General features: G+C 45.3%; 1 protein-coding gene across 8 annotated transcripts; it reads right to left on the bottom strand.

Moving 5' to 3' along the window:
* Positions 1-250: 250 nt before the first annotated feature.
* Positions 251-14,277, bottom strand: TMEM171 (transmembrane protein 171). Of its 8 annotated transcripts, XM_074569999.1 has the most exons (6): positions 13,945-14,277; positions 11,159-11,287; positions 8,209-8,322; positions 7,022-7,741; positions 5,181-5,322; positions 471-809 (listed from the first exon to the last, which is right to left on the bottom strand). In XM_074569999.1, the coding sequence occupies exons 4-6, from the start codon at positions 7,650-7,652 to the stop codon at positions 587-589; spliced, it is 996 nt and encodes a 331-aa protein (XP_074426100.1). In that variant the 5' UTR covers positions 7,653-7,741; positions 8,209-8,322; positions 11,159-11,287; positions 13,945-14,277; the 3' UTR covers positions 471-586. The 8 variants fall into 8 exon arrangements, with proteins under 8 accessions (XP_074426093.1, XP_074426099.1, XP_074426096.1 ...); XM_074569992.1 differs by lacking the exon at positions 11,159-11,287 and having other exon boundaries at positions 251-809; positions 13,945-14,164; XM_074569998.1 differs by lacking the exon at positions 11,159-11,287 and having other exon boundaries at positions 469-809; positions 8,209-8,317; positions 14,019-14,164.
* Positions 14,278-15,578: the final 1,301 nt, after the last annotated feature.

Raw genomic sequence — 15,578 nt, forward strand, 5'->3', positions numbered from 1 at the left:
CTGATTTTCATAGGGATTATACTTACATAAGGACCAGAGAGGGTCTAAATTAAGCTATGGAGTGTTTGTAACCAGGCAGACCAAAAAGTAACCATTTAAGTTCTCCATAACATATTTGGTCCCAATCTTGAACACCCCTATTTGTGATGCTCTCAGAGTACATATAAAGTCAATAACTTTGCAAACAGCTATTTTCCACAAAAGTCATACAAAAATAGAAAAAAAAAAACTTCCTAATTATTTCTTTTTTGAAGCTCCAAACAGATTTAATTAAAATAAGCAAAGAAGTTGTTCTCTACTTAGTGCCTCCATTATATAAAGAACAACTAAAAATAGAAACTGAAGCTATAACAGAACAAGATGAGCATTTAATATTCTTGCAGTGAACCAAACCTCTTCAGACTGCTTGCTCAGAAGCCCAGCATTATCTAATATTTCTTGAAACCCAAATTCACCATTCGTGCTTTTTGATGAAAAATTAGACACAGCCAACATTATTGCTTTTATTACAAAATGTAAATAAATTCAAAAATGGTAAATCTGAGAGTACAATTTAATTTAAAAATTAAGTCTAAGTGACAGTCCTCTATGAACTGGTGTCAGATGTGGCTAAGGAAATAGATGAAGAAGATGAAGATGGAGAATATTCGTTATTTGTTATTGATGCTTTTTCTTCGTATTTTGGAGGTGATTCAGAGGAGAGGTATAGCATTGGTAAAATATCTGAAGGTGAGCTGCTTCCAGAAATTGTATATATGGTTTCACAGTCTCTAACAGCAACTGTTCTTTCATCATCAGCAAGCTGTGCTCTACAAAACACAAAACTGCATATTAGCATAATTCATTTCTCTACAGTGAGTGAAATTCCACTTGATTTACATAAACATACATGTATGCGCACACTCCCTAAAAATCCCAGAAGCTAAGAACTTGCACAAGCGTTAGGATTTCATTCTGCGGGCTACATTATGACTCATACGAAAATTCTATTACTTCAGAGGGGAAGGGCAAACAAGCTCCCTTCTAACCTTTCACATCACCAGCCACAGCCTGGCTTATGGATATTAGCTGCTTCTGTCAGGGCTATCTCACAATCTTATTAAATCTTCTGATCCTTAGCTCCTAATGTATCTTCCCTTTTGTAGTCTATCACATACACGCTGTCCTTACAAAAGACAGCTACTACACTCAGCATTGCATTGCAAAAATCATAATCCTTAGCCATTTGAGATCTTACATGAAAGGCAACTTGAAACTTTTATTAAGCTTTCCAGCAGCCCGTGACAGCCAGAGTAGCATTCCGGCTCAGAGATGGAGAAACAGAAGCAACTGGACACAACCAGACTGCTAAGTTCCCAGTGACAGTCACAAAGGGCAGCCATCCTCTGACCACCATAACTGGATCCCAATCAGTTGCACCCACATGGTTCTGGCACCCTGCTCATCTTGCCATCAAGCTGGCCCTCAGCATATTGCTTCCTCAGAAAAGGGAAGAAGAACTTGTTCCTCATGATTCACTCCCAGAGCTGACACTCTTGCCTTTGTGCATACATCTGTACCCCCACCAACACTGCGTGAGGAGCTGGAATACAGAACACAGTCACCCCATCTTCAATGCTGTTACTGGTGTGTGAGAGTGTGTGTCTAAAGGAGAGAGAACATACCACAAGACAAATGCTGAAGCACTATGTAACAGACTGGAGGAAAAAAACAACCACTTCTGGGATCAGCTTTCCACAGGCTCTCTCATCCAGCACAGCCTCCACCACAGCACTTGCTGACAGAATATGGAGCAATGGACTGAAGAGGCAAATCACATTTGCCTAGCAACCACCCACGTATGAAATGGGTATTCCCTTCCAGCTTTGGGATCTTCAACCATGGCACTATTAGGAGGAACAAGGCCACTGCTTCTTCTCCTCCATGAAAGGGCTTGGGAACCAATATGCACTAGTCGAGATGCTATGGCTGCTACCAAGTGCTGAGCCATAGGACAGCATGACCGAGTGAAATACCTAGAGGTGGTACCAACTCACAGGGTCTCTGTGAGGACCCTGGGGAGCATGGAGGGGCAAAAGCTAGAGCACCCCCAGCCACAGAAGATCAAAGCAGGAGGTCAGCGTTTCTGCACCCAAGGTTGAGGTATTTTGTCCACTCCACTAGAAACTACCCCAACAAGCTGGGCTACAAACTGCCTCTTTGTGTACATATGTTCACAAGACACCGAAGTCCAGGTAGGCAATCAACAATGACTGAATTGATGGGATCACAAAGTTTGGAGCACCAGTACTGGACATTGGTGGGTTGAGGCAGCTGATCCAGCTGCAGGGGACTTTGTAGGAGAATGGGCAAAGGACAGAGGGGTCACCTGGTATACGCACCAGTAGGTAGAGCCCACTCCCACTCCACAAGAAGTCTGAGGAACTAGCTTTTTTGCCATTCCCCCACTGTCCTTTGTTTTTCCTTTCTCAGTGCAGGATGTACTGCTTGCATTCTTTCACACTCTGATAGTCCATGCATCTTACGAAGCACGCGGGCAAGCAGCCCACATCTGAACTCAGGGCATGAAATTAAGAGGGTAGAGAGGACTTGTGGCCCTCGGTTTTGCGCATTGTACTTTTACACGCAGGTGGTACAAGAGTCACTCTGTCTCTCAGCTGCTTGTTAGGCTACAGCAGAACACATACCCTCCCATATTTCTTCCAGTTATCCAACCCAGCCTGGTCTTCTAAATCTATTTAAACTGAAATGTTTTATGAGGGTGCCCTTGGACCATATTTGAATTGGCCGTCTCAGGGCTACCAGAGCAAGTAATTTCTCCACATACATCCGTTTGCTTTGTATGTACATCTGGGATGTACAGGCCAGAAGGGAGTTACAGTGCATTCTGGAGCACAGACAGGCTCTGCGGTACCTAACTCCAGGACTAGCAGCAGCTGGTATGAAACACCTTCCAGCTGTGGATGCCTTCACCCAGCCCAATAAGAACACAGAGACTTTATGTTAATTTCTTCTTTCAGCAGCAGGAGCTTATTTTCTCTCCTGCTTGCTCCGGGTATCCTTTGACTGCAGCAGTATAGCTCTGAGAGATGATATATTTCACTTGCAATCTGAGAGCAGGCAAAGACTTTTATACTTAAATAAAATGCTGCTTCACACAATTTGTGCCTGGTTATGAGAGTCACTGCTCTCAGGAAAGCACTTTTGCTTGATCAACCCTGACATCTTCTCGTCCCTGTTATCTACCCTTGTCATCTTGAATTGGCAAGTGTTTAGGGCACTGAGCGATCAACAGATTCTCATCAGCTTTGTACAAAAAGTACTCCCCCTGAAACAATTTAAGTGGAAAACCAGCAGACTAAATGAATTACGCGCATAGCTAGGGTTTAATAGGCATTGCATCCCCCAGCATAAGTCACCAACCTCAAGTTGGATTTCAGTCAGTGTGAACCAATCACCGTCTGTCTCCTTTCCTTTGGTAGTGTGTGATAATTCTTTTGTTTGGGGGCCAGCTCCACTGTCCACTAGAGAGTGTTGCATTAGTAGCAAGGAAAAGTGAGTAGGGCTCTTGATAGAGATGTGTTTATTCTGTATTTAAAAAAGTAATTTTGAGAAAAGGCTTCTGGTAATAGCAACAGAAGGAGGCATCTGCTGTCTCCAACAAAGATGGGGAGAAAGTGTTTGGAGGAGGCAATTAGGAAACAGAAGACAGTATGAGTTGTTGATGGTGACTGACTAGAGAACAGAGTGCCTCGCACAGATGGGCTGAGCCTCAAGAATCCACCAGGTATACTTCAAAGGATGACTAAAAAAATCACAGACATGGCTGCTCGCAGCATGCTAACAAGAATAAGCACCACTGCTAACACAAGTATCCTCCTCCTGTGGCATTTACGTCTTTGGGCAGGAAGAGGGTTCGTGCTTGCTCGCTTCAAAAGGAAGATTAGCACTAGAGTTTTGAAGAAGTACTGACATCAGGCACACAGCTGGTCATGGACCGCACTGTTTCATGTGAGTGGAGAAGTCTGGAGTATAGCAGCTATTAAAGCAACGGCCCAACAACTACTACAACTGGACACAGCCAGGCAGGCTGCGGCTCTTGCTGCAGTGATGGTGCTTAGGATGCTGCAGGTATAGTCTTGTAAACCAAAGTCATCCAGTGAAAGAGTCCCATACCACCTTCTGACTCACAGATCAACACCAAGTTGATGTAAGACCTTCCAAAAGGTAAAGCCAAGTCAATTCTGGATCATTAAGGGCATGAAAATAAGTTGGGGGCTCTAAGCACGTGGCATGTAGCTCTCCCGGCCAGATCTAGTTCTGGCTCCTAGCATGTGGCCCTTGCAGTGACCTCTTTCACCCTCAAGTTAGCAGCCCACTGGTGATAACCCACTGGGGATAAATAACCCTGAAAGTTCTTGTGGTGTAGACAACTCTTCAGTCAGTTGGCAGCTCTTGCTGCCTGAGCTTGGTGGTGGCAGCATCTAGCAAATCAGGTGTACTCAATTTACGGAAAAGTGGCTGTATGGTTAAGGTACAACATCTTGAGATGACTCGATATGAACTTGACATTGCAACTTCCCTTTTAAGCTCCCTGGAGCCTTGTCCTGCAATATCAAGGTATCCTTTTATCTTAATACACTGCCACAGCAAAAACAAGACAGACCAGCACAGCAGGTCTCACAGAACAGAAAACACTAAAATAGCATTCCCAGGGTCACAGGGCCTGAGTGTAAGTGTCTTGAAGTGTCAATGCCCCCTACATTGGTTCTACAGAGGCTTCCTAAAATCTGGCAATGTGGATATGATGCCACTGAGGCGCTGCTGTCAAGGGCACCTTCTCTTGGACAATCTGTGGATGAAACTTAATCTAAGTATATTTAGGCTACTGAATCAAGGCTGTGTTTTCACTTCAGAAGTTCTTTTCAGTGATAATAAACTGGTAAGAATTTAACTCTCCTGAAGGACACTCTGGGGTTTGCGATTCCACTTTTGTACTGGGATATTTTGATGCCATTTCAAGTAACGTACCTGAAGTAAATCAAGTGATGCACTAGAAAAGTGCTGCACTTTGTAGTGCCTACTAGAGAGTTAATTCACAGTGATTATTTAAGAACGTGGTCTTGGGTACCTTGAGAAACATCTCAGACTTCCAGAGACAGAGAAGGAAACAGTCTTACCCATCACTGAAGATAGAGTGGTATGGTGGAGGATTTTCACTTGTAGGCAAGCCACTTGACATAAGACAACGTGTCACAGTTGGTGACATAGGGTCAGCAAAATAAGGAGGTGGTGGAGGCGGGAATATCATTACAGCATCACCTAGAAAAAACCGCACCAATTACTACTTCTGAAAAATTGAGCACCACTGTTTATTCTAACTCTATCCTAGAACCTGACTTCAGAATTATAGTATTTGTACTTGCCTACCTTTTAAGATAAAGTGCAATGATCCCACATACAGAAATGTTGTATTCTGGGGTGTTAAGGTACACTGGAAGTATGTTCGAACCCCAAATTATCTCAAACTAAAGATGCAGTATATTCATAAATGGGAGATTTCATTTAAAAAAATACAGCTGGGGAGGGGGAGTGTTCCTTCTCACCAAGAGACACAAACCTCTTCGCTGTTCATAGTTACTACTGGCTCACTTTAAGAGTAGGCAAGTATTTACTTTCCTCACATATCTAAAATAGTGCGCGTTTAAGTTTCTCCACATCTACTGCAGCGTTTAACAAAAGTATTCAAATCATTAATGGTTCTGATGACTGATTTTGTGTGGCTTGACAGTTTCCCTACTAAATACTCACAGCTGAAGGCACACTACTAACATTAGTACCAGGACTCTATTGATAAATAATTCACTATTAAGTGTACCGTGCAGCATATCTGCTTATTTCAACTTTGTAATTGAGAAGTTTCAGATTTATTATTTTTTTTTTAAACATAGTTTATATCAGTCACTGAGCTTACATAATTTATATAAACATTCAGAGCTGCCTAGCACCTTTTTTCCTTTGTAATTTGTGTGTGGCAACAGGTTGGGGAGCACCAAAAATGTTAAGTGAGGTGGAGAGAGTGTTTTCTAGATGAGCCACCACTGTTCCAGAATGTCACTATGCCAACCAGACCTCAGCCTTCAGCCTTTCAGTTTTACTTTTCCTGATTGGAAGTACAAAAGGAATCCACTATTTTTTCTCCCTTGCCTTTAAAAACAATCTGAATTCCTTTCTACAACCCTTTGATTTATCCTGGTGGCTGGAAAACTGATTTCAAACAAGGATGTTTTCTGAGAATCGCCACATTACAAGTCTGCACATTGGTTTGACAGGCAGAAGGAAAAGATTTTGCATAATGAATTTCAAGTCCAGTCAGTCAGATGACAGTCAAGCAATACTCATTTATCCTGTCCCAGAGCTAGAAAGTTACCAGAATAATCTATGCATAGAATGTATTCACAGGGTATTAAAAGCGGTGCTATATGCAGGGGAGCATTCCCTGCTAACATACCACATTTACTCAAATGCTGTGCAATTAACAGAAGCATCTTGCAATTACATCTCTGACTGATGGAAAATGTGGCTATGATTAAAAAAAAACGTCCAATACACTGCTCATGCATCAGGTTCTCCTGTCTAAGGGATCAGAGCTCAAGGCTAAAATAAATCTTAAATATAGTCACAGAAGTCATTAGACCTGTGATTTGCAGTGTCAGCTACACTCTTTGGGAAAGGAAGTAGGATTGGACTCATTTGTGTCAGGTTATGTGGCTTCTTTTGCCTAGACAGTCAGACCTTTCATTTTGTGACAAAGAAGAGGTTTTGTCTTTGAGAGAAGGGCAACTGAATTGACCATATAGAAAACATATGAGACAAAGCAACATTTTTCTGGTTTGGCTCGTTTGACATGCCAGAAGTGACATGCTTAGAGCTCAAATAAGTAATATTCAGAGATAAATCATTAGTGGAAAACAACCCCCTTCTAATTATCAAATGTAAAGTTCACACATTATTTACCCACCTACTGTAACCTGAAAAGATTCAGGGCTCTGAGGATGTTCTTCACTTTCGCAAGATTCTTGGTTGAGATTTAAGTTTTGTTTCTTTTTAACATGAGCTATCACAAAGAAACACAACCCAGTGAGCACAATCAAAGGTCCCATGATTTGAAGTGACAGGAATCCACAGCCCTGGAGGTCCACATCAGAGCTGCCGGTGTGGTTGAGCTGTATGCTGTGCCAGCCAGGGCTACAGCCAGGAACCCAAATGCCCAGGATGCTAATCAGCATTCCACTAGTTAAAAACAGGAATCCAAATATGAGAAACTGGGCAAACTGACAGCTCCCATGACAAAAAACAAGGCTGTACACCTGCTCATTTTGCAATTGTCTTTGTCTTATATATAGCCTGGCCCTTGATCGTGCCAGTAAAACACAAACCAGTCCAGTTACAGCCAGCACGGGCCCAGCAGCCTTAAGGACCTCATTACAGTCACTGAAGGTTCCAGATGGGCATGACTGGAGAATAAAGACTGAAAGCAGGAATCCAGCGCAGAGCAACACAGCTCCAAAAACAAAAAGGAAAAAAATAAGTTTCCCATGTTGTCCATTATTTCCTTCATCTCCTGGTGCAGGAACAGCCACTGGATACATTACAACAGAATGTCCTCAAGCAGATGAGCTGGGGTTTTTTTGTATGTTTTTTTCCTGTTAGCATTAAGTGGCAGAAAACTACAGTAGATCTGTGAACGTGAAAATACATGAATCAAAAGAAGAGAAACACCAGTGGGACTAGCTACATTATAATATTTACTTCTGCATTTGCTACTCAGCCTATATTGTATACTCTCGGTGTATTTTCTGTTTTGTAGTAGCTCCATTATGGATTAAAGGGCCTAACCGATGTGCTGACATTGAATGCCAATGAAAAGACAACTTGCTTTACAGTTAGACTGAAAACAACAGTTACTCCTGTTGCACAGCTAAATTAATTGTTTCTTTAGCTACACAGTCTTATGATTAAGGGGACATTATTTTCAAAGGCAGAATCTTGTGAACAAGAACAGGACAGCTTTTCCCTTGAAAACAGAAAGCTAGTGGAAATTTCCGTAGTGAACGGCAGGAAGTGACAGCTCTTGAGAGAAAGAACCTTAATGCAAATGAATACTGATGCCTGTTGGACTTTTTACTAAGTAAATCTAATACATACCTTTTTGAATTCTATAAATCTTGCTTCTCTGTCTCCTGGCAATAAAGTCTTTAAATCAGCTCCATATCCTACACAGCTGCAAGAGCAAGTACACAGAAGATTTTTGGTTCTGTTCTGAAAAGATAAAAAAAAAAAGAAAAGAAAAAAGCCATACTAAAAATCGTGTACTTCAAGTCTCACTGATTCCATAGTTAAGAGTTGGTAAGCATACTGCTCCCACACTTCCTTTCAACTTCCCCTACTCCCAAATCCTTTGTCTGTGCTCCAAGAAAACTGTAAAAAGAAATATAACAAAGGTGGCTCCCAGAAGGCTACTGAGCTCACAGGAGTCTAGATTCAGAAGTAAAACAGAAGGAAACAGAAACTAGTGCTGATGCCAATAACAGTCCACGTGGTAGTATGGATGACAAATCTGCTGGATGTGGACAAACTGGGAAAGGAAAAGCTGGACTGAAAGTTAGGACAGAGTGCCATTCAGTGAGCTCTAGGAAAAAAAATACTGTTTCTGCCATTACCCACAAGGAAGTTTGTGCTTCTCTGACACTTTGGGCTACAGGGCTCAGATGGACACCTGTACTCCATACCGTGCTGAATAGCAACAGAACAGATCTCAGTCCAAGTGGCTACCATCCATCAAAAACCAACCTGAGACCCACGGGAATTTCCAACTACGGAAAGTAGCAAGTTTGGATGGATCATGAGAAAGCTGTCCCCTACCAACTGCAGGAGGCACCCAAGTGTGCTCAAATTACAGTATTTTAACACTGCCTTCTTCCCCTCACCAGCAGTCTTCCACGATGGACAACTTAATCTACAACTTGGATGCATCAGGAAGGATATATAGGGACTGAAGGAGTTTGTCACAGATCCAAGAAGGGAACTGGCTTAGTTACTGCTGTTTGTTAACCTTCAGCCTTCCCCCTAACAGCTTCCACTGCCCTACTACTAATTCAGATGACTGGAAGCTGAAAGTCAAGTTAGACTGACTCCTCCTTACATATGCCTCAACAACAGTTATTCCACAAGAAAAAAAAAGTATTATGTGATTTCTGGAAGCAAACTGTTGAACATGTGTCAGCCACAACAAGCTTTGCATCACTCCCCAGTAACTGCAGTGCCCCACTGGGATGAAAACAAAACACAACCATAAAAACCCACTAGTCACTCAAATACATAATTATTTGTCTGCAATGCAAAGCAATCTATCAAGTCGCTTTACTTAGCGACTTGTAAGAGTAGGACCCAGTTAAAGAATCAGCTAAGCAGATACACAAACGAGAAGGTATTAGATGTTTTACTGCTGAACATCAAACCAGCCCCCAGCAACACAGGAGAAGGCAGAGAGCAGCACACAGGAAAAAAGCACGAGACTCAACAGGGAAGGAAACAGGCTGCACCACACAGCAAGGCGGCCACTGCAGGAAGCAAAAAAGTCTCCCAGCTGGCTACCTCAAACAGCAAAACCGAGGGACCTCCCTTAATGCATCCATTACCGTGGTGAGTGAATTTGCAAACTACGTCTGCTAAGTATTTCGTCACTGTTCTGAATTCAGTCTATCCCTCTGCTAAGATTGGTTTGAAAAACTGCTAACTGAGGCTCCGTTGGTAGAAGAGTCACAGCTTCACTCTGAAAAAAAAGTTGTTAAAAAGAGCACTAAAGATAGGACAGTATCTCATGAAAAATAAACTAAAGAAATTCCAATAGACTTCAAACTGAAAACCTTTAGCCAAGCACAATTTCAATACTGCATGAGCTGGAGTCAGTTCGAAGGCTCCACTTCTGAGCAGAGAAAATGGATTAGGTTGGTCACTTCCTCAATTTCACTGGTCTTTCCTAAGTTAATAAAATTGTTTCTCATAACTGCATATGCTCCTTCATGTCTAGGAATTTTCCCCATTTTCAGAATTGATCTGAGATAGCTCAGATTTACTGACCTACCAACAAATGCACAAAACTGAGTAAAGAGCCTCTGAAATAAAAAAAAAAACCAACACCAAACCACCAAAACAGCAAATCCCAGACACAACTGTCTTGAGATATTTTTCTGCTGAGGCACATTAACCATTATAACAGCAATACACTATAATTAGAGAGAACTCTGAATCCTTTCTTTGCAGTTCCCTCTAGGGAAGAAAACATGGACATAAGTACAAGTAAATTAGGACAAAAGGAAATAATGTGAAAGAAAAAAACAAATTCAAACATTTAGCCCTTAAAAAGAAAAATCTAGAGATTTGTTCTCATTACTCCACCACAGCGCCTGCTTCTCTTCCACCAATCTTCTTGTTATGAGATTAAGTTAAAACACACATTAGAAATGAAGCATGTGCATATTTTCTTAATTCTTTCAGGCCACAAAAGAAGAAACATTCAGAACAGTCTGTTGTGGCTTTGAAGATGAAAGCCACAGACTCTATGCTGCAAAATCCAAGGGAGGACTAATTTTCATTTATGCTACCACCAAATTTTAATAGAAAACCCAGTGCAAGATTAAGCTTTATTTCTTGTGTTTCAAGAAATAGTATTTTAAGAAAGAAGCAAGCCTTATATTGACTATGTGCTTGAAATACTTCCATTAGATCTGATATCTCCACAGGCATATTGACATAGGGGAATTTTCCCTTCATATTGAACCCAAGTCTAAGAGCAGACATGGAAATGCCAGGTCAGAAACTGCCAGAATAAAATCCAGTCATGTGGAGGCAGTTGAGTATGAGGGAAGAGGGAATTAGAAACAGAGCTTATAAAGGAAGTCTTGTTATGAGCTTAACTTAAATGACATAGTGCTTTACCGTTTTGTAAGTCTGGCCCATGCCAGATATATAGAATAGGAAATAACACTACAATTTCTTCTATTTTTTCTGTGTAACACTCGTAGGGCAATTTTCACATTATTGACAACCCCAAGGATTTTAAAATACGAGTTTTAATGACTAAAATGGGACTTACTGCTTTCTGTTTGAACCTTCAGAGTTCATATTGTCCAAGATTTCCACTGCAAACACCAGGGCCATAAATTTACTGCCCCTTAACTCAGATGAAATCTGATAGCCTCATGTAATCATATGAATTCAGGAACTGAGGATTAAAAGAAAAAAAGCATTGGAAGAATTAAAACACTGCTGTCCCCCTGTTTTATGTTTCCCAGACTAGGCCATGTTCCTGCTCTTTCACTTGCAAAAGCACCCAGATCATTTCATGCAGAAAGATCAGGTCTAGTCTGTGTTGTTATTTCAAGAACTACAATACCTTGTCAGCTGTAGTCCACAATGGAAACCCCATTATAAGTCACAAGCCATCCTTTTCAAGAGTTTTCCATATAAGTATTTTCACCCATCCTTCCAATTTTTGAACTGCTGCTGGGAAGTTGCCACTGCCATTGTGTGGTTTCCCCCCACCTCCCAAGGTTTCAAATTAAAGCATGACTCCTGGTAGGACAAGCCACCTGGAAGGAAAAGTCCTCTCAACTTCATTCTGTTTAACTTCCATATCAAAACACGAATGGCTCTCCACTTCCTCGCACTCCCTGTATCTAATTTCCTCCTCCATTCACATCTGTCTCTGTACCCATGCCATTTTCTGTTCTTTATTATATCAGTTTTCCCCCGGATGTTACTGTTAACTTGACATTCAGCAGAAGCACCCATCCATGAGCACAGCCGGTTAAACCAAAGTAAACTGGAGTTTGCCACCTTCATGCTCATGCTCGTCCCTCCCCATGGTATTTTCAATCGCTTGCATGAAGAACAACATGGGAAATGCCTGACAGGATCTGCTTTCAGTTTTCTACTTTCAAGCAACATTATGGCTACAAGCATGAACAAGTTCTGAGATGCCAAATACATCTAATTTGACCTCTTGTATATGCAGTCCCTGAACTAGTGCTCTCATCTCACAGAGCACACAACTCTGCTATCCCAGGAGGAGGACTTCCAAGACTTGGATGCTATGTGAAAAGACCTCTAAGCGCAGCTTGGATGCCACAGAAAGAAACTATGTCCATGTGGGTTGACAAAATGATTGTGTCAGCTCACAGTACAAGAAGGGTAACACTATGCTGTTATTTATGATTGTTGCAAGTGAGGCAGGAGCCAGTCTCTGGAAAAGTGCCGGAAAGCAGCTGCAGTAGGAATTTCCAGAAAATGGGAAGAATCCTGCCAGTCTCCAGACACATGTGTGCCAGGGATCCTTCTCACCACAAACTGGCAGGGTTAGGGATTCTGACCTGCGCCAGACAGAACTGTGCTCCTTGAAGAAGCTGCCAACTACTATCCCTGTGGGCTACAAGAGAAAGCTGTTCCACAAGTGTTCCCCGCTCACTCTGGTGGGGAAGAGATTCCTGATGCCACGGTGAATGTGAGGACCCCAAGAGGGTACCTGGACACAGAGAGGGGCTTGCAAAGCAATCTGGACAGCACCTAGATTCAACAATGGACTCTGAAGGGTTCCATGCATGTGGGTGGGATGCTTTTTACACACTGGTGGCATACCAGAGAGAAGTGAGACAAAGCAGCTCCTGTTTTCTGGAGTACCTGCAAGGAGACTGGGGACAAGGTACATGCCAGACCAGTTAAAGCCAGACCTGACCTTCTTCAAACAGGTAACACAAGACAGAGCAGTTTCTGGCAAGGTCTGGGAAGGTCTGCCCCATGGGGCTGGTGTACCTCAAAGCAGCAAAAGGCACAGAGACTTACAGATCTTTGAGAGGATACAACTGTGATCATCAGGAAGATATAGGACTACAAAAGCTGCCCAAAGCCTTCCTGTCCCAGTTTCTTGAGGTTGGCCTGGGGCATTAAACCACAGCCAACTCACGGACAAGCAATTAAGCTCTACTCCATCTGTGAAAGACACAATCCCATGGCATACCCTTCCTCATACACCAGCCCATCAGGCATGCCCTCTTCTAAGTCACTAAGTCTTCTAAATCACACTAAGGCCTCCAACAGGATGGACCATGCTACAAAAGCACCGCTCCTGTGTGCCATGCTGGAGCGAGGCAAGGCCTGTCCACCTCTTCTCCGTGAGGGAGCAGCACCCGGCCCACGAGAAGCCCAGCAACAGCCTCCCCGCCAGCGCCTTCCTCACCATACACCACCGGCAGCAGCTGGTACACTACATGTCAGCACAACAACCCGAGGAGACATCCCACCCTTTCACGGGGATGGCCTAAAAGGTCATGGCGGGGAAGCAGGACGGGGAGCGGTGGGCTCTCCAGGAAGGAGATAAAGAGGCTTTCCTTACCGCAGGACATTCATGCCCTGGATAAGGGACACGCAGAAGCACGGCCCCCACCTCCACCCTTAAGGAGGATAAAAAAATACAGGCCGTGGCAGCGGTCGAGCCGGCGGTGGCGGCCGCGAGCCGCGGCACAAGCGCCCCCCGCCAGCCGCAGACCCCTCCCCGGGGGCAGCCGGAGGGACCCGCCGCCCTCCAGCCGCGCCCGCCTCCCGGGGGAGGGCCAGCCCGCCGGTGGTGCCCCCTCTCCCAACTGCGCCCTGCCCCTCCTCACACCGGCGCCCATAGCCTTCCACCCACCCCGGGACGGGGACCGCCCGCCATTTTCGCGCCAGCCCGGTGGCTTTCTTCAAGGCCCAGGGGAAGGGCCCCGCCATGGCGGCACGCAGCGGGGCGGCCTCCACGCACCACGGCACGGCCGCCCTCGGGGGTGGGCAGAGCGGAGCAGGTGCGGGAAAGGGTCGGCGGCGAAAGGGCTCCCAGCGCCCGCCCCTTACCTGGCCGCCGTGCGAAGGGCTACCGTGGCGCAGCCGGCGCCGCTATTTAAGCACCTGCGGCAGGCAGGGCGTACCTGGGCGGTGGCAATGCGGGGCAGGGCCGAGCCGAGCCGGGCCGAGCCGAGCCGCCCCGGCAGACCATGGGCGCGGCGGCCGCTGCGGCGGCACCGCCTCCCCTGGTGCCGAGAGCCCCGCCCGGCGGCGGCCTCGGCTGGCCAGCATCGCCCCTCCGCCGCCCCGCCCCGCCCCGCCGCAGCCAGGGCGCTGCCCGCCCTCCCGCCCCCCGCAGGGAGGGGGTGGCCGCTGCCGGGGAGGCTCCGCAGCCGGTTGCCCAGGGGACTGGCCCGCCTCACGGCGGCTGTGCCGGAGTTGGGGCCCTGCCCGCTGCTCTGGCGGGTGAGGAGGAGGAGGTGCGAGGCGGCGCCACGTTACTCACCCCCCTCGAGGCGCTGAGGTGACCCGCCGCCCCTGGGCGCTGAAGGTCAGGCTGGGGATATCCTCCCACTGGCTCTGAGATTCCCAAGCTGATGGGCTGGAGTGCGGGCAGAGCTCGCTTGGGCAGGGCCGTTGCAGGCATCCCTGGAGGCTCGTGTATGTGGGCAAGGCCTAGCATGCCCCTGAAATGGCTTTGGGGTGGCTTTGGGGTGAGGCGGGTGAGCAGCCATCTCAGGGAGGTTGCGCCACATCTTCCATTTAAGGGTGCCTTCTTGTAGTCACTTTAGTCACCTTACCAATGTTAGCCTTCTGCACGCTTGGGAGCTTGCTGGGCATTAAAGACGGGCCAAGCCTAGATGTGACAGATTTCCTTCAGTGGTGAGACAGTTCAGCCCCTGGAAATGCGAGATGCTGCTTTCTCTCTTCCTTGCTAGGTGCAGGCAGCCCGGAAGAAGAAGCTGGCTTTGGAAGTGGAGACGAGAGCCGTGAAACACAAGAAGCAGCTGTGCAAGAGCAACAAGGAGCTGGGGGAGGAAAGTCAGGATATGCGACTTTTAAGTGGGTGTAGCAGTGGTGGGATCTGAGTGTCAGCGGGACTAAAGCTGCCCCACTGGTTAAGCATAGCCTGGCAGCTGGTGAGGGGAGCAATTTGGGTTTATGTGAGTCAAAACGAGAGGAGCCACAACAAGGGTGAAAGGTGGAGCAATGCCCAGGAAACAGATGACAGGACGAAAAGGGAGCGGAGTAAAGTCCTGCTTTACAGGGAGATTGTTTGGTTAGATGACGAAACTGTGGGGAAATGGGGTGTGTAGGTTTTTGGAGGGGATCTGGATTTGGGTAGAGAAGTAGGGAGAACCTGGAATTGAATGAAGAACCAAAGAATATATGAAAATACATATGGGGTGTAGGAAGGAGGTTGTGATGAGTTAGAAGGCTTCAAGCTTTCCAGAGTTGCAGATTCATGGATGTTAGCAACCTTTTGCTGTCTTGACTGGTTTATGTCCCAACTCGGCTACGACTGGGCTTCGGTTGTGAAGCACTCAGATACTGCTGTGAAGAGTCTCACAGTAATGAGAGACTGGGAAGTAGGGATTCCTGTATTCTGTGAAGTATTGCAGTGAAGAAAAAAATTAGGGCATTAATAAAAAAAAAAAACAGCCTGAAGAGAACAAAAGAAGTTGAGCACTGTTTGTTATGAA

Source organism: Larus michahellis, chromosome Z (assembly GCF_964199755.1).
Source record: "Larus michahellis chromosome Z, bLarMic1.1, whole genome shotgun sequence".
Classification (NCBI taxonomy): domain Eukaryota; kingdom Metazoa; phylum Chordata; class Aves; order Charadriiformes; family Laridae; genus Larus; species Larus michahellis.